The sequence below is a fragment of the Sceloporus occidentalis genome, unplaced genomic scaffold (assembly GCF_023333645.1).
Source record: "Sceloporus occidentalis isolate IW3139 unplaced genomic scaffold, rSceOcc1.0.p SCAF_4, whole genome shotgun sequence".
NCBI lineage: Eukaryota > Metazoa > Chordata > Lepidosauria > Squamata > Phrynosomatidae > Sceloporus > Sceloporus occidentalis.
The window spans coordinates 177046087-177069422 of NW_028316984.1; the positions used below are offsets into that span (position 1 = coordinate 177046087).

Genomic DNA, 23336 nt, shown 5'->3' on the forward strand with positions numbered 1-23336 from the left:
CAGTGTAACTCTCAGCATCTGGGATACATGTTGATTGTGCTTGTGTTCAGTGGCAGGTAGCACCGTTTTCTGTACATCCACAACATACATGACATGGCTTTTGTGAACCTGAACTAAATGTGAGTGTTCCACATTGGAATGTCCAACCACTTCTGTGGAGGCCATAACCTACCTATAGGATTCTGACAAAAATCTCTTTGAGTTCATAAATACCAATAATCACTTTCACCGTGTAGGAGGTACTTTTCAACTTTCACTAGGTCCAGAAACCTTACCTATAAACATCTTGTGAATTTGGGAATAGTTTTGGGAATAGTTTGATGACCCACAGTGAGAACATTTTCTGTAAGGCATTCAGTCTAATATCCATCCACTGGCCCTTCCCTCAGTATTCCAGGAAGGTAAGTCTGGGGAAAGAAGAGCAAATCTACAGGAAAAGAGATTCCACTTCAACATTAGGAGGAACCTCTTGACAGTAAGAGCTGTTTGGAACACACTGCCTTGAAGAATGGTGCAGTCTCCTCCTTTGGAGGTCTTTAAACAGAGGCTGGATGGCCATCTTTTGTGGGTGCTTTGATTGTGAGTTCCGTTGGACTGGATGACCCTTGGACTCTCAACCCTAGGCTTCTATGATTCTATAAAATTGACTGACTACAGGGAAGCACTGAAAACAAACTAGTTCTTTCAAAATACCCTTAGAAAAGACCCAGGCGCAATTGAAACAGGACTAAGGATGAGTGTTGCTCCTTTGAGTTATTTGCTGGCCTATGGCAAGTTTCCAGGAAAGAAAAGCAGTTGTAGTCCACAGTACAAATGGTTCTGGTTCCTGGCATGTTGTGCGGGGGGGACTTGTTGGTCCTCTACATCAGGCAGCTTAAGACATTGCTTTAGATTAAGGGGATTCCTTTGGAGTGATACTTCATTATCATGTGAGGGAGAGAATAGGCTGGCCCAACTCCATCAAGGCTAGCCTGAAGAAAGAGGCTCCTCCCTCCTTAACTGTCATCCTTTGGCCTATGAGGGACAATGGGGGCTGTCCCCAATGGTGGCGCAGCCACATGCATGTGCCACCATTGGGGACAACACGGATTTTGGTATCTGTGGGGGCGGAATGGATCCTCTGTGGCTAACGAGAGCTAACTGTTATCTGCACCATACACTCAGGTCCTCAGGAGGATATTTACTTCAGTCAGTCAGGACTAGGTTGGCAACTGATAGCCAGAAGACTTTTTCTTCAGTCACCCCTAGACTGAAATGACCTGCCAGAAGCAATTCAACAGCTGAATATGCTGTCTGAATTTAAAACAGCATTAAAAACTAGTCTCTTCCAGCAGGCCTATCCAGATGATTTTTAAATTGTAGATTTTAAATGACGAATTCTTAAATGTGGATTGTTTTAATATGTATGGGTCTTGTTTGTTCTTTTTAATTGTCCTTGTGTATTTGTTGGTCTGTTGTTGATCCATGGGGAGAGGCAGGTAAGAAATAAGTATTATTATTATAATATTATTATTACTCTCATATCTTAACCCCCCAAAAAGATAAGCCCCACTACAAATTTTGGATTTTTTTTAAAAAATAATAATATATTAGTACCTTTCAAAAAGTACCACAGAAAAAAATATGTGTATTTGGCAGCCAGGTATGGTAACGAAGATATATTTTAGCCTTTAAAAGTTTGCAATATAGATCATACAGCTAATAGAACAGTACTGAATAAATGAAAAAAGTTTAACAAATGTATTTTTCTAGACAAGCCATTTATTTGAAATACCAACTATATGTAGGATAAAGTCAGTGTTAACATGCTTCTCAGCAACAGTAGAAAAATAGAACCAGTGAAAACCTTTTTACAACTGTAATGGTACTCAAAAGAGAAATGTATTGTTTTACAATGCATCACACAAGACTAGAATTCAATTCTAGAGGTACCTAAATAAAAATACTATATTTTCTTAAAAAACCAATATGTACAATTGAAGCGTAAACAAGTTTTACAAAGTACTGGTTATGCAGAGGTTGTAGAAAAAACACTTGCATAGGACATGAAGTTGGTTTAAGAAAATTTCTGAGCCTTTAGCATTGAAGGCACTTGACTTTATACCAGTAACAGCACAAGAACAACATTAATATCATGGACACTTAACACCTTCCAGAAATACATACAAGTATAGAAATACCAAAAAAATTTCTGCAGCTTTCCCCAACATCCTACACATAACCCTCCGTCATATAAACAGTCAGTCATTGGAAGTAGCAAGAATGATAGTGCCATCTGCAGCCCATTTCAAAATAAGTTACAGAAGAGATGAAAAATGGCGTGTGGCATTTCATTTTTTAAAAAAAATAACCAAATAAGAAAGGGCCAGTGTTCATTCTCTCTCTCCCTCTTATTACAGGCAGAAAAAAATAACAAAGACATAGAGTAAAATAGGAAATCTATAGATGGTTAGAGGCAGTTATTGTAACCTCATGGGACAATGAGGATAACTAAAGAAACAACTCACACAGTATTCTTTTAGAAGATCTATTTGTAAACACAATGGCTAGGATCCAGAGGGCAACTTCTGCACAATGGCTTTTCAACCTCTCCCTTAAGTCATGAAAAGTTCTTCCCCTACAAGTCAACGAGCAGTAACATTTCACATCTTTTCCAGTAAAAAAAATTAATCACACATGTGCATGGAAATGTATTATGTGTATATGTACAGTCCTCTAGATCCCAGCCACAGAAGAGAAAACACACAGTTTCCCCCTTGCAGGATGCATATAACAAACCACTTTTGGGCAAGACTCTGTACTGTTGCAGCACAATTAGCCAAGATTATAGTTTTAGGTTTCCATTCTGAAGCGTATTTCATCCTATACCAACTGTTCAGTAAGCCATTATTTCTCCTTCAAAGCCACAGCTGTATGGTTACTGAACACTTGCAGATTTCAATAATTTATTCAAAAGTGCTTCATGCAATCAAAGGATGATTATTTCTTAAAGCTGCTAAAATGGTACTGTGCTTTGAAAATGCTAAACACAACATAGCTATTGATTACTACAACACTGAACAACTGGGACTTGTGGCTTCACAAGCCCTGCTTTTTGGAGGACAAAAGGACTGCGTAATTGAAGCGCTGAGTAAACCATCTGTCCAGCAGAATGTAAAAGTAATTTCAGTTATGGCACAAATTTGATCAATTTGTTCTTAGGCCAAATTAACTCCTTGACAAAATAGTTGTGTTCCTTTGACCTTACTGGCTATGGGCACTTAAGCTGGATTTTTAACAGGCCACCCATTCATATCCTGTTTACAGACACATACAGATATCAACACAGAAAAGACGCCTTCTCTTAAGGAAGCACAAGAGGAATATAGGAGGGTATCTTGTTTGGATCATCAATAAAAGAGCTACCCAGGGGATTTGCAAAGCTACAACTGATCCTATCCAATATTATAGCTCCTAAGGAAATGGATCTAGTTTAACAAGGAAAAGAAAAGGTATGGGGATTAGTGTGTTTACAGATTGCAATAAAATACAAAGTCTAAATTAAAGCCCTAGAGGTAAGAAACCAGTATCTTGCTGCTTCAAATATTTCTCTTGCTGGCATTTTTATAACCCCCTTACCAATTTAATGCTAAATAGCTCAATTGTCTTTAAACCTGCTACAAAATTCTGTTCATTCCCAGGATTTACTTTCATCTAGAAAATTCCTGTATTGTAAGGTAGCAGCCTACATAATCTGAAAAGCTGCAGTTTTGTATCTGGGAGAAGAAATACATTTCAGTGCTTTTCAGCATGCTATTCCATAATACAAACCATGTGTAAACTAAATCTTTACAGATTTATCTACGCCATCCCTATATCCCAACTTCCTTCAATCTTGTCTCCTCAAGATAAATTGCACTGTAAGCCTCACCACCTCCAACTGTCTAACTGAAGATAATGAGAATCTTACTATGGCAATCTGGAGGGGACCAAATTGGAGAAGACTACTATAGCGCTACTGAAATTTCCCTGTAAGTATCTCAAGTACAGATCTGGTCACATTGCATTACCAATTTTCAGAGGTCTACTAGCTCCATTTTGGACTGGATAAAATAAACTACCTGCAGCAGTAGAACATGTAAAATGGTGATTATAGGTTTCTCTGTGGATTGTTGTCTGCATGCTTGGAAACTATTAGAACAAAGACAGTCCTCTCTACAAAGCTCTCTACATGGCAAAAACTATTATCAAAGAATCATACTAACTTCCCATACCATGAATAAAATATAACAGTGTGCTCTTGTAACCAGTGCTGGTGGAATTGGGACTCTTGTCTTCCCAGTGCAGGAGTCAAAAACCTGACCCAGAGGATCTGTTTTTTGAGCATATTGGGGATTGCAAGAGGGAGTGGAGACTGTATGTTCAAGTGGAAACATACAGGTCCCAGTGGAAGTACATAATTGGATTCTGGCCCATGAGACAATGCAAAAAATGCACTGGACAAGATGGCACAGTGGGCTCTAATTTTTACTTGTGGCAAAAATATGTTTTGGTCCTCTTGCTCCTGAAAGCCAAATATTACAGAGCCAATTTAAGTTTAAAAGATTTTGAAAAGAATTTGATGGAGCATAATTTTATTGAATAGTTTTAAGTTTTACTTGTTTGTTCTCTGCCAGTAAGCCATTAAAAATGAAACATTTGAACAACAGCACTGTTTAACCCACCACAGAAACCATATTATTGATTTCAACTATCCACAGAATGTATTTTAAAAGGCATAAGATGAGAGGTTTTGCACTCTGTCAAAATGCTACACTTTTTTACAGTGTAGTAGAAAGATTAATGTGGTGTAAAAGTTGTAGATATTATCTTCTCCTCTCACATAAATATATGCACACCCGCAGCTCCAGAACTTGTTTTAACAGTGTTTTTCCCCTAAAAGAGATAGGTGATAAGGACAAAAGCTGATGCTTTAAAAAACAAAACAAAAAACACCGAGAACAAAACTGATCAAAGATTGAAACAAAGTTTACATGTCAACAGAGTCAAGTATCCAAAAACAGAGTCAGATATGTTTGATAATATTCTGACTGAGGTGTTCAGGTGATGGAAGAGCTATATTTTAGATCTGACCACCATATCAAGTTAGGCTTTAAAACAAGTCACCACACAGTGGTACTCAGACCTTTCCAGCACTTGCAAGAGAAAGATGTGATCAAGTACTTGCAAATGCTGACTGCTGAAGTGGCCATAGTTAGTGGCAACAGGCACGGCTAAGCATGTCTGAACTATCAGCCCTGCGTCTCGACTTTGTGTTCCTACCCCCTCCATACACATACCTTTCCTATCTCTACTGATGACCCCCCCCCCCCAAAATACACTCAAGAGGTTGGAATAAACAAAAAGTAAGTGCTAGGTTGCTTACAGTTATGGAAGCTATAACTGTTACTCTTCAGGTTGTGAATTCAGTCCACAGAACTAGAGATTTTACAGTGTCAGGATCACTCAGTGACATCATCAAGACTTGAAGCCCTTGGTTTCTTAGAGGCAGAAGAAAGAAGGGAGGAAGCATTCTTCCTCAAGGTATTAACACTCATCTCAGATATTAAGAGGTGGGGGCAGTGGCAGCATCCCTGCTTCCCTCCTGGGCTTGTATGAAACCTCACCTTTCCTTATTTTTTTTTTAAAAAGGAAAACGATGAGATTGTTTACAATACCAATTACTGGTTGCGGTATTAGATGGGTAACAAGGGGGTGGCATGGGGAAAGTAAGTGCTTCTCAGAGGTTCCAGGTTTTGAAAGGGGGAGAATGCCAGAGCCCTAAGGGAACTATACTCACCTCTGCAACCAAAAATCCCAGCTCTAATTGTTGCTGAGCATTTGCTACATCAATAAGAAGACTAGCTGTCATGGAGTTGGTAAACAGAACATATAAACTAGGCTGGATTCTTGCACTAGTGGTAGACCAGGAAGGTTTCAGACCTAACCAGAGCAGTTACTGAGATGTGCTGTTCTTTGGAATTCCTATAGTCATTCAAAAATAAAGACAGACATTGTCACCATCTTATATAAGAAAATACATCTCACGTGCGCAACCAATGCACACAAGAAACCAGGAGGTGAAAGATTTTTTTTCCTTTAAAAAGTCACCATGAAGAGTATGAACATACAGTCCTTTAAAATATGACAGTAAAAGTTTAAACATACTAATGCAAAACCCAATAAAATTAATGTACAGGTGCAAAAGGCCACCTTTTCCTCTTTTTTTGTAAAGGTGCCAGCTAAAATATCTTTTCAAAAATCTGTTCAGAACACAAACCCTGAAGCAGCATTCCAAATGAACTGGTAGCATGCCATCTCTAATGAAGCCATGTATATACAAAACATAAAAAACAAATAATGTAGCGGCTGGCATTTAAATGAATTTGGCCACAAACGTCAGGCCAATGATTGCAAAGAATGGATATTTCACAACTCTTTAGGCACAGAGAAGAAGTGGAGGTGGTTTTCAGAGGGCAGATTTCTTATACAGGAAGTCAGGTTTGCTTGGAGACCTTCTGCCTCTGCTCACTGCCTCTTCTCTTTCCAAATCTGCATTTCTCTGTGCTTCATGCTCCAGAGGCTCAATGTCTGCCAATCGCCGGCTCAATTGCTCTTCGTGGATCTCTGAATTGTATGCAGGCAGAGAAGGACGGCCAGAGGTTAGCCCATAGGTTAGGTCTGTTTCTATTTTTGTTCGCCCTCTTGCATGAACTGGCACATTCCCCGTGTTGTCCTGGGCAGCCAATGCCAAGTCCAACCGCTGGGGAGGCTGTTCTAAGACATCGAGGTGTATTGGTTCATTCTTCTGTCTGTGTGGATGCCCTTCTTGCAAAAGTGCATATTCTCTCCTAGAGTCTTCTGGCTTTTTTGGAGAGATGTGATTAGATAAGTGGGTTGCTTTCAAGCCACTGGGTGATGCTTTATTGTGGCTATACAAATCTGGGCTGTAATAGATACCTTGAGAAGGTGAAGGAGTGTGCCTGCCAGGGGCTGGAGTGGAAGGTCTGCACGCAGCACTGGAGAAATCATAGAAGTCAGGATACTCCTGTTGATTCTCTCTGGTATCTAGCTTTTGTTCAATTGAAAGTTTTTTCCGGGAACTGTGTATGTGCCTTGTTTGAATGCATGAAATGTGTTGTGGTGCTCCGGGCCCAACCTCTAGAACAGGCTGGCTCAGTTCAGTGTCAACAGTAAGCTCTGGCAGCCTCCTGTCCTTGAGAGACATTGTCGACACGCCCATTGCAATATCTGGCACCAGCTCATTGAGGACAGGTGGGGTACTCTGGAAAAAGAGAACATCCATTTCTATTTGGACCATTTCTTTCATGTTCTAAGCTAGAGACACCAGATATCCCCCTTCCCAAAAGTCCACATTTAGTATGTATGTATGTATGTATGTATGGATGGATGGATGGATGGATGGATGGATGGACTAACTGACCGATTACCCATCCACCCACCTATCCAATATCCTACCTTTCCCTCAATATAAGAAACAAGGCAGCTTATGATATAGAATTAAAACAAAAATACAGTTTAAAAAAACATTCAATAAACTTCAAGTGCATTTGCTTTTTTCCATCTGCTGTATCACAATTTGCTTGGCTCAGTGTAAGGGACAATGCGTTAGAACTCCTCCAAATTCAACAGGAGTTGGCTGTTGAGAAAAGTTAAATGCCTAAGATCCCACTTGCAATGGAACAGTGGTACTTACTGCAAAGTACAGTAATTTACAACAGAGATTAGCTTCCTAAACCAATCTTTCAGACATTCAGACTTGGGCAGCTAAATAGCTGGAAACAATAACAAAAAGGCTGGAGACTGGGCTAAACTGCAATGGTAATTCCCAACTAGAGCAGGCCCACCAAATCAATGGGATTTTCATAAAAGTTGAGGTAGCAATTCTCCACTGATTCAGTGGGTCTGCTTTAGTCAGGAATATTGTTTAGACTTAGCCCAGTGATATCAGTACAGGAAATCACTGTAAATGAAGTGAATGTAAATACAAATGTCAAAATTAAACTAAGTAGTGTGTATTTGTCATGCAAAATACAAACTCCTATAATTAGAACAAGCAGAATAGTATCCAGGAAAATGCAGGTTTATAGCACTGAATGACTTGCACCTTCTGCAGAGACTTGAACTGCTTAATAAGAAATTCACACTGGATTATCTCAGTAGTTAGAATTTGAAAAGTAATTGTGATAGGGAGTCCCAATATGATTTGTGGGCAGACTGAGACCAGTGGTTCTCAATCTTTGGTTCACCAGATATATTAAATTTCAAGTCTCAGCATCCCTCATTATTGGCTATACTGGCTTGGGCTTCCAAAAGTTGAAGTTCAAAAAGTGAAAACCACTAATTTAGACAATGACTTCATGTCAGAAAATAACAAAGTAACAGGCTTTTGGACACTATACAAATATACACCTGGCTGCTAATTTAACATATTTTGATTCTGAACATGGCTAAAAAAGCATTTTGGACAAAAAAAAAAAAAAAAAAAAAAAAAAAAAAAAGGAAAACTAACTTGTGTCAAGGCATTTAAACAACCCTAAGTATTTAGAAACCACTTGATTCCCATCCACCTGCAAGTACTCCATTTTACTACTTCTGTGTCTAAAATTTTAGAAAAATTCAAGTGAAGCATGATTTAAGCCTACAAACTTGTGGAAGAAACCAAGATTTTCCACTGATGCAAAACCCCAGAATATTGGTGCTTTGCAAACAAGAGCCCACCAGCTACAGGGTTTCCAGTAAACTAAGACATTCTAAACATATAATAGCAGATAATTTCCTTTTCCAAATGAGTTAACAGCAGCTGGATTTCAGTCCAGTTACCCACAGGCATGAAAACACTGTTTATGTGCCTTTGTCCAACAAAATACTTTTCCTGTTAGTCAGACAAGCAAACAATATGGATTTAGCAGTAGGAAATGAACATTGCTTTCTAAAGAATCATTAGAACATGAAAGAATAAAGGAGGAGGACTGAATTTGAGGTCCCCCCCCCCCCACTGTAGAAAAGGAATTGCCAACTGAGCAGGACAAGATGCTTAGTGTTCAAGTTTACATCAGGACATTCATTCAAATGTTACCAAATTTATCTGCTGAATATTTCAACAGCCAAACCCATCTTAAATTGTTCCAGGCAAGCTTTATTGTTGCCTGCAGCATGTTTCATGTAATAGGGACCAAGCCAGTTTCATACATTTATATTGAACACTGCATTTTCCTTGCTTTCAATGATGCAATTCAGCAACTCTGATCTGCACATGAACAATTAGATCTTTGCTTTGAAATAGTTACTACTACTATTACTACTACTAATTATAATATCAGATTTCTGTTTTAAAAAATCTCAAAAATTATAAATACAAGTTAAAAGGCATTTTAAAAAACACATTTAAAATATAATAAAATAGAAACATATAGAATTCACATAAACATATGCTGCAAAGGCCTGAGATTGTCTGCACCTTGAAAATTTGCTTTTATAAACTCTTAACTATTAAATCAGAAAGTCCTGCTAATTCAGCTAATATTGCTGAATTCCTAGCGTTAACAATATGGAGGTAGTAGTCTTACAGTATATTGATCTTGCACACCAAAATACACAAAATGCCAGTTGTGATGATTTTATCGTGCCAAAATGCTTGCAGGAATGAAGTACAAATTTTATTGTTTTGTTTCTGCTCCATTTTAAAACATTATCTATACAAAATCCTTATCTCAAAGACTACCACTGGGTGTCTCTCTATGGAATGAAAACAAGTATTTTAGAGCACTTACTTGGTTTTTGATTATTTCTTTTTTTTTCACCCAAAGAGATATATATCTGCCTTGTTTAGAACAGAAAAATAACATGAACTAAAATTTATATTTTTTCATCCAGAAGCACACTTTTTGGACATTGTTTGGATTAAGGAAAAATACGTAGCTGTAGGGCTTCAAACTAGGAATCTTAAAATTTCATGGGCCTTGGTCTAATAAAAGCTTTACAAACTATTAGTATTATAAATTTATTAAATAATATTTATTATTTCCTCAGTTGTACATTTTAGAATGATTTAATTTTTCTATGGATAATTCACATGGACTATTCAGCATGGAACTCAGAAAGGGGCACAGGAAATACTCTCTGCATTCTGCATTTCTTTCATATAGAAGTTCCCATATTTTTTTGTCTAGAGATATAGGGCCGGAAGAGACCGGCAAGTTAAGCCACCTTCCGGCCAGCTTGGGAGCACAGCATTTACATGACGCACACTCCCAAAGATTAAGATATGAATTTTCTCTTTAGCACTCTGTCATGAATTATTAGCACAAATCAGTTTAAAAGTAAGTTCATGACACAAAAATCCACAGAAAGCTATGAATGTTATCTATACCAGTTTTAAAAGCATTGGTGGTGAATTAGAAGATTCATAGCAAAAATCCACCTCCACTAAATCCACTCTCTCTGATCCCCCATGTCTTCTTTCCATTGATATTTAACTCCAAAGAGACTTCAAGAAGAAATAAAAAGTACTCATTTCACTGGTTAATATGCTACTGTCTCCTTCCCTTCCATTTAAGCTGGAGGAGGATTTGCACTTGTACTTACCACACAAATATTTGTTTTATTTTATGCATGTGGTGTTTCTTGCCAAGTGCCTCAGTAAATCTATTAAGGGATGCTACCTATTAGTTGCATGTAACAAGAGCTCGCCCTGCAAGCAGGCAGAGTGAGGCAGGCAGCCACTTCAGGAAGCATCTTATTCGTGAAGAGCCCTGGTGGCACAGTGGTTAAATGCCTGTACTGTAGCCACTCACTCATAAACAGGCCCATAGCTAGGTTGGGGCAACTAGGGCACTGCCCCGGGGCCCCAAATGGCAGTGCGTCAAGAGCGTGCAAACAATATGTCCTACCGAGCTCTACTTTCTGCCCCAGGGCCCCTAAAGGCCTAGATATGGGCCTGCTCATAAACCACAAGGTTGTGAGTTCAATACCAGCTAGTGCTGACTCAGCATGACATCCTTTTGAGGTAGTTCAAATGAGTACCCAGCTTGTTGGGGGCAATTAGCTTACACATTGTAAACTGCTTAGGGAGTGCTTAAGTTCACTGATAAGCTGTATAGAAATGTACTTGCTATTGAAATGAAAGAGAAGCAAACTACTGCTGATCTAATTTGTTATTATTAGATTTTCACTGTCAGAAATGGGGACAAGTGCTTATAGGATTGCCTGCCTCATGTGTTAAAATAACACAGTTGGCTTTGGGGTCCCCACACATTGTCTTGAGTGAACAGAGACCATCATTTGAGGCTCTGTTTTAGGCTGTAATATGTCTTGAACTTACTCGGTGTGTGGCCACTATGAAATAACCCAGCACTAGACTGCTTGATGTGTCCTTATTTGCTTGGTTATGGGACTGCAGATCTTATATGGGTGAATTAAAAATGGCTCTCATAAGTGCTATGTCTTGTTCACGTCTCCCGGACTGCATCGACTTACCCTTCATGTCCAAACACTTGTGGCATGCAGAAGAGGTATATGCCAGACTTACCACTTGCTTTTCAGCAGCCATCACAGCTGCTGCTGCAGCAACTGTCTGTCTTCCCATTCCTGTTGTTATGTTAGTGCAATCAGGAGGTGTGGCTTTGACACCAGATAAATAGATGGGTGGGGCAGCTTTGGGGGCTGTCCTGGTGTGAAACAATGAATGGTTACAGGGATAAGAGAAGGACCGGGAAGGATGCTGGCTCTGTCCCCTTTGCTTCCAACTGACTTTAAACTGGTTGTGGATTGGAGTAGCTGGTGGATGGTACGGAGGCGGCGGAGGGGGCAATGGTGGATGGAAGGCCACAAAAGAATCCAGTTCTGTAAACATGGTTTCTGCAGTGGGTGTGCTGTTCACACGACACCGTCCTGACTGTCTCAGGGTCAGAAGTGGGCTTTCATCCCCAAAGTGTTCATCTGGAAAGAACTTGTGAGGATTCTGCAATGGGAAAACAACATACAGATGGAAAGGGAGAATTTACTGATTTAATTTATATCCCACCTTTTCTCCAGCACATGATTCAAAGAGGCTCACAATCATTTGAAAACACAGTAAAACTAAAAAGGTATTAATACAAAAGTTAAAACAAAATTAACAACAATGCTACTCCTAGTACAGAAGCCGCCCAGCCAATCACACAGGGGCAGCTTCAGGATGCTCCAGGGGGCATGGCGTTTACATGCCACACACCATTGCAGCACCCTGAAGCCACCCTGGAGTTGTGGCCAGGCCACTTAAGGCAGCTTTTTACCGGCCCAAATAGGAGTGGATCTTTTCCACTCCTATTTGGTCTGGCTCCAGGGTAGATTGGGGCCGTGGTATGTGGTTGCCGCAACTCCAGGGCAGCCCCAATCTGCCCTTTTCAGGTGGTCTGTTCCGCCCCATAGTTGCCATGTTCTTGGAAATGATGAGTAAACCCCTGCCCTCAGCCAGGATTTCATTACCATATGGGTACATAAACACATGTTCCCTTTCTGAAAAAGTTCAGCCAAATGAAGAACAGTTTAGTGCCTGTCATCTCTTCTCTCAGCGTGTCATACCTGCAAGAGCTCAGCAGCAGAGTCAGAAAGTCCAAATTCCCTCAGTACACGGATCTGGATCTCATAGCTGACAGTGGCCCCTTCTCCACAATTAAGAGCATATGCTCTTTGCACCTGCTCAGTATGACGGAGCTCCTGCAGTCTTTTGACCATTTCCTTAACAACTGACAGGCGAGGAACTGAAGACGGAAAAGGAACATGAACAAAATCAATCCAAATTGAAATTATTTCGTACATTGTTGTCACAAGCTATTGGAGTTTCCTTCCTTAGAGGTCTTTAAACAGAGGCTGGATGGCCATCTTTCGGGAATGCTTTGATTGGGAGTTCCTGAATGGCAGGGGTTGGACTGGATGGCCCTTGTGGTCTCTTCCAACTCTATGATTCTATGATTCTACTGAGTTAATGTTGCTAAAGAGCTTGAGCAATGGAAGCAACACATTTGGGCAAAAGGCACATGCGAGGAAGAGCAAGTACTCTAATGGATCAGAGCTATGAAGTCAGCAGGACAGAATCTCCTCCATCAGGCAATCATGAACCAATGATTCTTGGAAAAGGTAAACCATGGCAATAAGAGAAATTGAATTCTCAAAGTGTCTGCATTCATCAATATTTCCAAATACATGCAGGTATTTTTAAAGAAAATTGTTTCACTTGGTTTGGTCATTGTTCCCAATGCTTTACACTTCCCCTTTGCCCGAGCTTGGGGAAAAAACTGACATTTTTAGATGCTGTCTGCATATGGCCACTCCTTCCTCTGCTATATAATCTAGTTACTTCGTGAATCCAGTGAATACCCAACTCCTTCCCACCCCTTGCCAAAATCACACAGCAGGCCTCTTTAATCCTAGGCTAACTCTGTCTACCTTCGTTTCACCTAACTTGCCCTTTTCTTCTTTTCTCTTTCTTCTCCCCAAAACTACCTCTTCCCCATTAGCAAGCTCCCTGAAAATATCAGCTTTAGCCATAGCATTTTGTGTGTGTCTGTTTCTTATGTACCATTTGCAACAACTTGCTGAGTTTAAAAAAATTATCTTCGGTGGCTCAATAGGCTCTTAGAAGTAAAAACCCTTTGATACACATAGAAACTACTTCTGTAAAGCACCAGTACAAAGAAAGCGTACATGATGCCAGTGACAGAGAGCTTTTTCCATCTACACTACTTTCTGCTAAACTACACAATTATGACTGTTCATTCTTCTATGTTGCCATGCTGTCCTTTACAATGTATGTAGTTATTTTATGCCTCGATGCATGATATTTTAAAATCTCAGTGCTGTATTTCTGCTGGGATACTTCCAGCCAACTAAATACTGGTTCTCCCAGTACACATCTGATAGTTTTGGTTGAACACTGAAATCACAAGACCACTACATCACCAATAACTACTTTAGAATATCACACATTAACCCCCCAAAATAAAATTTTACTATACAACTCCTATGCCAAGACAATTTTGTGAAAATTCCACGTTTAAAAAAGAACTTATCCAATTCAGATTTACTCCAGAGGAAATCAAATTGAATGAAGGATATTTACACATATTCATAGAACAAAATGCTTCAAGACTATTTCACTAGCTTTTAGAAATGATTTGATAAGCAACTTTTAATTATGGACCTAACACAAAGAAGAACTGGCTATTTGTAGAATGAAAAACCAAAAAGTAAAGTACAGTTGTCCCTCCATATTCGCTAGGGTTAGGGGAACAAGACCCCCATGAATATGGAAAAACCGCAAATAACAAAAACACTGTTTTTACCTGAGAGGACACCTCTTTAGGAATCTCTAGGTCCTCCAGTGCAACTCTGTGATCAATGTCCAACATACACTGACCATAGAATGGCACTGGAGTAGCTACAAATGGTCTTTCAGTGCAACTTTTAGTTAAAGTTGACCATCGAGTTGCATTGGAGGACCTAGACTCGTGATGGCGAACACATTGCACGCATGCCACGGGTGGCACACGGCGCGATTTCGCCAGGCACGGGGTGAGGGAGAAGGCGGAACGGGCGCGTGCCTGTTCCACCTCCTCCCTACCATTTTCGGGCCTCCCGCTGTCTCTCTGACAGCGGGAAGCCAGAAAATGGCGCCTGGGAGGAGGAGACAGAGGCGCATGCGCGTCTGTCTCCTCCTCCCAGCCCTCTTCCCTCCCGGCTTCCCTTTGCTCCGCTCGAAAGGGCTCCATGGAGCCCTTTCGCACGGAGCGAAGGCCAAGGAGGAGGGGGCTGGGACGCGTGCCCAGCCTCTTCCTCGTCCTCCTCCTCCCGGCTTCCATTTGCTCGCCGAGAAAGGGCTCCGTAGAGCCCTTTTGCGGCGAGCGAAGGAAGGGTGAGGGCCCTTTTGCCGGCCTCTGACGGTCCCAGAAGGGACCCTCAGGGGCCGGCAAAGGCTGGAGGACAGCGCGCCATCCTCCACGGTCCTTTTGCCGGCCTCTGCCGGCCCCAGAAGGGACCCTCAGGGGCCAGCAAACACCGGGGGAGGAGCCAGAGGTTCCCTCCCTCTGAAAAGGGGGCGGAAGCCCCGCCCCGGCACTCAGCCCCCATCCTGGGGGTAGAAGCCCCGCCCCCAGCATGCGACCTTAAAAAGGTTCACCATCACTGACCTAGACAGTCCTAGAGAGAACATATTAATGAAATCCGTGAATAATCAAATCCGCAAATATCAAATCTGCAAATATGGAGGGATGACTGTATCTGTGAATGGATTTTTTTTTTTAAAAAAATCCCTCCCTCCAATTTCTATCCCACCCCATCTTTAGGGAAGATAACAGTTAATACTGTATACTGAAGTTGAAATAAATTATGCAGCCATTTCAAGTTTACTCTACTTCTACAAAATATTCAGTTTTAGGGTTTGTTAAAACTCCAAATACAGGGAATTCCAACATTGTGGCAACCCTTCTTTTCATGCCATTAAAATTTGACTCCAAGATAAAAGAATAAAAAATCAACTTCAAGGCAGCCTTACATTGGTTATATTACAGAAGTCTAACTTGAAGGTTGTTGTTGTGTTTCTTCAACAACCTCAGTGACCCTAAAGTGAATCTGTCACGGGGCCTTTCTTGGCAAAATTTGTTTGGAAGAGGTTTGCCATTGCCTTCCTCTGAGGCTGAGAGCATGTGTTTCCCAAAGTCACCCAGTGGGTTTCATGGCCAAGCTGGGAACTGAACCTTGATCTAATCTAATCTAATCCAACACTCAAACAAGTATACCACAATTCCTCTCATGTTGCTAAGTATTGAACAGACATACTTTCAGCTAGAAATGGACATGTCTTATTTCTCTCTCTTTAGACAAAGAAAACCAAGCCACTCTGGGCAATGAACAGGTTACAAATTATGAGTTTCTGTTACAAACTGAATGATCTAGCTGGACAACTGACCAAATGGGACATTGATCCAGCCAATTATCCTCAGGCAAAAATATATTTAGACCAATATTGCTTGAAAACATTGCTTGCACTAACTCATGTCAAATCTTGGAAACCCAACTCTAATTGCCATTCCACTATGTATTCTTTGTTGCTGTTGTGTGTCCCAAGTCATTTTTGACTTATGGCAACCCTAAGACAAACCTACCATGGGGTTTCCTTGGCAAGTTTCTTCAGAGGTGGTTTACCACTGCCATCCTATCTTGAGATTATTAGAGTCTTGTTGTTAACTGCATTCAAGTTGACTTTGATTTATGGTGACCTTATAAATGAGAGACCTCCAAGTCACTCTATGATCAACAGCCTTGCTCAGGTCTTGAAGATTCATGGCTGTGATTTCCTTGCCTGAGTATCCATCTGGCATATGCTCTTCCTCTTTTCCTACTACCCTCCATCCTACCAAGCATTCTTGTATTTTCTTTTCTCATGATGTGTCCAAAGTATGGTATGGGAGAAACCTGGCATGTAAACCTATTAAAAAATCCTAATCTAGTATACAAAGCATGAGGAAAAACAGGGAATTCTATTTGTTTTTCTAGGTGGGCAAGCTTGTCTTCTGCAAACTGATATAAGAATAATCATACCCTTTTAATTAGCTTGCCTTGTACCAGGAGAAGGCAAATGTATTGGGGACCAATTTGCAGCATGGGGCAGCTGGGATGTAGTGCCGGGGGGTGGGGGGGTGGGGAGAGAAGATGCAAATCAATACAAATTGCCATGTCTTTGTAGGGGTTTGGATATGTTGTGGCTGATTTTTTCACTATTACCTGGCTGCAGTCTTTAATGAAAAAACTGAGGGGTGCTCCTGAGGTCTTTGGGGTTTCCTAGGAGCCCTGGGGACTGTAAATTAGGAGCTGAGGGCCACATGCAGTACATAGGCTGCACCTTTTCTGTCCCTGCATTCACAATTCTGTTTCCAGGCATGAGGAAGAAGGTATGTTGCAAAAACCGGCACTTGGAAAAGGACTTTTTGGATTGCAACTTCCAAAATCTCTAGTCATCACTGCCACTGTCTTGAGATTCTAGGAGCTGCAGCCCGAAAACATAACTCTGTTTTTAAAAAGCAGTTTTTCAGTTTTCTTCAAAACTGGCACCTTTTTACATGGTGGAAGGACACAGCTGAGAGAAACAAGGTTAGAAGAGCACTCTATACTTGTGAACACAGTACCACATTGGTACTGGCCACAAGGAAGGCCATCACTTGATGTCTGGCAGCAAATTTCAAGGGCTTGTGTTTTTGGGATCATTTTAAGGCCTAGCTGGACATTAAATAAATCACATAGTTGTCAGATTATTCTGAGCATTCATATTATATATGAAGAAGGTCCCTCTGTCCTTTTCTGGCCTCGCTGTATCCCTTGAAGATTATTGATTACTGGCAAGAAGATACATCTCATTTTTATTTTGGTGATATTCTGTTTTAAAGGATTTTAAATTTTAAGACACTGTCTTTGAACAAACCTTTTCTTTATATGTCAAAGCTGAAGCAAATGACCTGCATGGCATGCTTTCATTTTTCCATGTTAATAATCTCTGCAGCACTTTAAATGGGGAAGGCTCTCTGCTTAAATACCTTCCATCTCATACATTTTGTCTGTGTGAGATTAAGGTAATTTGCAATCCATTTCACATCATGTGTCAGATGCCAGGATTTCAACCGTTATTCATGTTTCTTTTATTCTGCAACATTATTATTCAGAAGTGGATACCCCCTAAAAGCAAAGGGTAGATCTTAAATCAGCCCTTAACTTATTTTTTTTATAAAGGAATCAAGAAACAAAATTTGAGGCATATCCATGGAAATGGGTTATTTATATTTTCAAAACCAGTCTGTGTGAGTATGCGGGCTTAATTTTTGTTGCTTTAAAAATAAAAAACAGGAACCATGGCTAGACGTGCTTTCCTGTTTTGAAACGTATACACAAAAATATTTTTCAGTTTTAGAAGGTAGACATGGCAGTTTAAACTCATTTCTAAGCTAATTACAGCCAATCAACTGAAGCTATTTTCTACTTTTCCAGATTATAATCTTGATTTATAAAGATTAAAACTCTACACAATGGACTACATATTATCTCTTCCAGATTGTCATGAAACAAGACATTCCAAGATTGTCATTTTTAACAGCATTTAATACTGTTAACAATACATTTATAATGGATCATGCTAAAGACATACCTGGGATTTCATTGGCTACAACAGAAGGAGGACTGGATTGGTTACTGCTGATTTGCTGGTGACTGATCATATGACAGCACTGGGGAACTGCATTGTTTACCATGTAGAGGGTATCTGGTACATTGGACATTCTAACCATCCGTAAACGAACGAGGTCAGTCTGTTCCACCATCATTTCATCCAGAACCAACTAATAACAGATTTAAAGCAACGTAAATTAAATGAGAAAGTTTACTAAACATTACACTCATTTACTATTTACAAATTTACACTTACTATTTACTATTATTTACTATTTACTATTTACACTCATTACTATTTACAAATGTTTGTCAACAGATATGGAAAACAAAACAGTGGCCAAAGGATTGGAAAAGATCAATCTACATTCTCATCCACAAGAAAAGAGACACAAAAGGACCATAAGCACTAACTTCCCACGCAAGCAAAATCATGTCCAAAATTCTGAAACATGGACTCCAACTGTACATGGAGAGAGAAATCCCAGAAGTCCAAGAGGGGTTCAGGAGAGGAAGAGGACCCAGGGACCACATTGCAAACATATGATGGCTAATGGAGCACACCAAGGAATTCAGCATGTGCTTTATAGACTACAGCAAAGCATTTGACTGCTTAGATCATGGAACACTCTTAAAGACTTGGGAGTGCCAACACATCTGATAGTCCTGATGAGGAATCTGTACCTAGGACAAGAGGCCACTGTTAGAACAGAACACAGAGAAACTGAATGTTTCCCAATTGGCAAAGAGGTCAGGCAAGGCTGCATCCTTTCACTCTATCTTTTCAACTTGTATGCAGAACATATTATAAGAAAAGCAGGTTTGGACGTAGAAGCAGGAAGAGTGAAAATAGGAAGAAGAAGCTGTCAGGATTTGAAGGGTTAAAACACAGCACACAGGGAAATGCTTGATGTGTGTGTGTGTGTTTGGCCATGAGCATTCAGCACAGTGGGAAGGCTGATAATCCACAGCTGATGCTCATTGGGCCAAGGACACTTCAATGTCCAAGTGCACGTAGCCATGGATGATGAAACATGTGTCTGGATTGCAGAGGAGACACATGGCATGGCTACACACCTGAACTCACTGGGTTTGGGAGACCACATGGTCTGGAGTCTATATAAACCCAGGGGTTGCAAGGGTGTGGTGCGGGTTTGAAGTAGGAGTTGGATTGGTATGTTTTGGAGTTTGAGAGATCTAGTTATAGCACTGTTAATAAAGAGCACTTTGGGAACTTTTGTTTCTCTGGTGGTTTATCAGAAGAAGCTACAGCATCAGTTTGCTGTGTGTCCCTGGAGGTTCTTGCATTGCTACAGTTCCTGGAAGACATCCAGTTGCTGTCATCCCAATTGGACTCTGGGAGCCACGCTTCGGCTTCTGGAAATTTGCCAGCTCTGCTCCAAGGGTCTGATTTAACCCCAGGACTCGTTTGAGTTGCTGACAGTGGTTGTTGGACCCCAGCAGTTGCACTGACAGGAGCATCTAGAATCTAAGATATGCAGACGTCATCATACTATTAGCAGAAAACATCGAAGATCTTGAACAACTACTGGGGAAGGTCAAAAAAGAAAGTGCAAAAGCGGGCTTCACTCATCCCAACAAATTTATTGAATGGAGCATTGGGAGAGAAAAAAAATTCACAGATGAAGAACAGAAACCAAAGTCCAAAACACACTGCAGAAATAATCCAGTTTGAGACTGCTTTAACTGCCCTGGCTCAATGCTAGGGAATTCTGGTAACTGTAGTTTTGTGAGACATTTAGCCTTCTCTGCCAGAGAGCTCTGGTGCCACAATAAACTACAATTCCCAGGATTCCTTAGCAGAGAGTCAAGGTAATTAAAGCAGTCTCAAACTGGATTGTTTCTGCAGTGTGTTTTGGACCTTCACCTGTAGATCAGATCTGGATTTTGAACTCACATTAAACTGGAAACACATGTACTCTTTACTCTTGTATACCATTCTGCATGCAGCTCATCTGGTCAGATTAAGCACAAGGCTGTAAATTAATTGTCAGATTAGTTGTGAATAATCAAACTCATTACCTTTGCCTCCTCCACATAGGGTGAAAACAGTCTCGGTCTCACATAAATTCCTGCATTCTTTTGTCGCAACCACGCATTTGACTTTCCACCCTCCGCAGTTGGCAACATGTCCGAAGGAGGAGTACTAATGAGACCTCTCTTCATCTTTGAGAGAAAGGGAAGAAACTGGTATCATATCAGACATTTTAAAACAAACAAGCTGTTGAGCAGGGTATCTCAAACTATATGATGTTAGGGACCCCTAATATACTAGTGACCAGTAGCATATTTGTGCCCATTGGATACATCTGTTTCTCTCTTTCTTAGAAACTCACCAGAGACAATTTCTCGTAGATGCACTGCTGTTGAGGATATATAGTGTAACCACCCATAAAAGGCTCAAAAATGGGGGAAGATGTTTGTCAGTATAATACAATGTTCTGATGCAGGAGTCCTGTACTTCTGCCTGTGGGCCAAATGTTGAGAGGTGTAGACTCTAAAAATGGTCCACCAGACTTCCACCTTTCAACAGTTCTGTTTTGTACACTTGCTCCGTGGCCATTAAAGCAGATGACCGAGCTTCCAAAGCTGTGATAGAAGCCACATACATGGCCAAAAGTCAGCAAAATGTGACTCTGGGGGCACATGCAGACCCATAGGACTGTTTTTACAGTCCTCATGCCTTTTTCTGGCCAAGAAAAAAGGATGAAATATTGCTTCTGGAAATCTCTAGGAGCACTTTTTAAGTAGGTTGCAGGCCTCCTGCACTGTTTTTTAAAACTGAAAAGCAAAAATTCTCAAGAAGAAAAAAAAACACATAAAGCAGTAGTAACCAGAAGTCCATCTTCTGGTTATTTCTGGTTTATTCATTTTGGTCAGTTCTTGTTGTTCCAGAAGGTTATGGGGCAGAAAGGTGCCCACCAGACATGCTGAGTTGCCTACACTGGATGCAAAAATATACTTACAGAATCTGTTAACACTTCACTATTCATTGGCAAAATATGCTCAATGCGGACAAATGGTAGGAGAGTAGAAAGGATCTCTTTTAATTCTTCAATGTCAAGATCTCGCCGCTTCACACCTCGTTTGTTCACACTGTGAGCTGTGCCACTCAGCAAATTAGGCTCTGCAGGGAAAATAAGCAGACAGTCTCACTTCAGTGTTTTAAACTTCTGCCAATAAAGGGAAAAAGTGGCTTTTTGTTTCTTTTTCTTTTCTTTTCTTTTTTTTGCAAAGCTGGCTCATCTGACCAGTATTCTGCTCAATTTATTAACAGTATTTATTTTTCATCTACGCAACATAGTAGTTCTCAAGAGTGGCTTTCAATAAAAAAAATTATAAGACAACCACACTAAAAAAACAAAAAACAAAACCAAACAGATGCATGGAAAGCTATCTATAAACAAAGTATTTTCTATATATCTGACATACTTCTGAAGCTACAAGGAAAGGTTGTTTCCTAGACTTTCATCAGGACTTTAACATGAATGTCATCCCAGAGTCTTCTGAGAAACCAGACTCTTCTCTGGGAAGGGAATACTACTGCATACTTAGAAAAAGAAAAGGGTCTTGACAGTTCATGTTTGTGACCTTAAACAACCCATCACTGCAGTCTGCACTACACTGGTTATGCGTCTGAGTTACTTTTAACTATCAAGTGGCCTTGCAAACATGATTCTCAACAACTGCCTGGGTATCCTACAGATGAATATTCTAATTCTAATTATGTTAAGGAAAGTGAACAGCAGATCATGCTTTGGTTGTAACAAAAAGTTCTAAACTCATATCTACTCTGATGAGGCCTGGTCAACTAATGGTGACTGATAGCCCCCCCAAAAGGCCCATAGAGTTGTGGTGAAGTGAGTACCAACTAAAAAAAAATAAGGGAAATTTCATGATGACCATCTTTAGGAAAATAATTGAAAATAACTGGTTAGTATCATAACACTTCTATGTATGGGTACAGCCACATTTAGAATACTGTGTATAGTTCTAATCACTGTATCTCAAAAGGTATACTGCAGAACAATAACTGTAAAATGTAATGAAATTTAATAAAAATAACTAAAAAATTATGACTAAAAAGCCCCCTAACCCAACTTCCCAGCTAGAAAGTCAGATTATGCCTTCACTGGCTTCCAAAAGTTAGCTAAATAAAATCCAGATGACAATGTGACAGAGAAGAGAAATAGCATACCGTAATGAAGGAAAAACAAAGCCCCCTTTTCAACACTAAAATAGAGCTTCATTAGTATTATGGTAAACATAGGACATACTCAAGTGGAGACACCCATTCATCTAAGACAGGGGTCAGCAACCTACGGCCCGCAGGCCGGATCCGGCCCGGCGAGGACTTGGGACCGGCTCCAGCCCGGTCCTGCCGCTGATTGCCGCCCCCGCCGCAGCTTCCATGCCACTCCGAGCGCCATTTTGAGTTCGGCCCCCCAGTTGTCTGAGGGACAGCAACCCGGCCCCCGGCTCAAAAAGGTTGCCTACCCCTGATCTAAGAGATGCAGACACCTATAATGCTCCTTTTTCAGCCACCCCACCCATCAGAACTTTTCCAGGTTCTGATAAGGAAGCTCTATTTGAACACTGGGTCTTAGGAGTCTGCAAGGAATGAGAAGGTAGCAGTCACAGAGGTATGGCTCTTCTAATGGTCTTCTCCAGGCTTTGTCAGCTTACTTGAGGGTAGCAGCTTCTTCATTAATGATTAAAGTAGATATGCCAGTTGAGAAGTATTTACCTCGATCTGCTATTCTTTTCATCAACTGATGTTCACCCCATTTAACAAGGTACTTCAGGACATCTTGCTCGCTTGCCTGTCAGAGAAATATTTGAGACATGGCATGATCATATCCAGTTTTGGGCTACTAATACACACTGTCTTTATATCAGTAAATTACAGCCAACAATCAGTGTAAACAGATGTATAATCCAATTTACCATTCTTGCTCAAAACATTTTAGGTTTTCTGAATTCTGGAAAAACTAGTCAGACACTTAAATAAAGCAATTCTCTACAGCTATCCTCCCACTCTTTTTCAACAAAACTAATCAGTTCATCATTTTACATTTTAATCA

At 40.5% G+C, this 23336-nt stretch overlaps 1 protein-coding gene across 1 annotated transcript in view; it reads right to left on the reverse strand.

Annotated features, from left to right (window-relative positions):
• Positions 1–1743: 1743 nt before the first annotated feature.
• BTBD7 (BTB domain containing 7) overlaps positions 1744–23336 on the reverse strand; it is a 103958-nt gene continuing 82365 nt past the window's right edge. Inside the window, exons 5-11 of the mRNA XM_089522435.1 lie at positions 23000–23075; positions 21219–21379; positions 20275–20418; positions 18212–18401; positions 12604–12782; positions 11570–12001; positions 1744–7303 (exon numbers count right to left, since the gene is read on the reverse strand). Of these exons, the coding sequence (XP_089378561.1) occupies positions 6488–7303; positions 11570–12001; positions 12604–12782; positions 18212–18401; positions 20275–20418; positions 21219–21379; positions 23000–23075 (1998 nt within the window). The 3' untranslated portion in view covers positions 1744–6487. The remainder of the gene's footprint in view (positions 7304–11569; positions 12002–12603; positions 12783–18211; positions 18402–20274; positions 20419–21218; positions 21380–22999; positions 23076–23336) is intronic.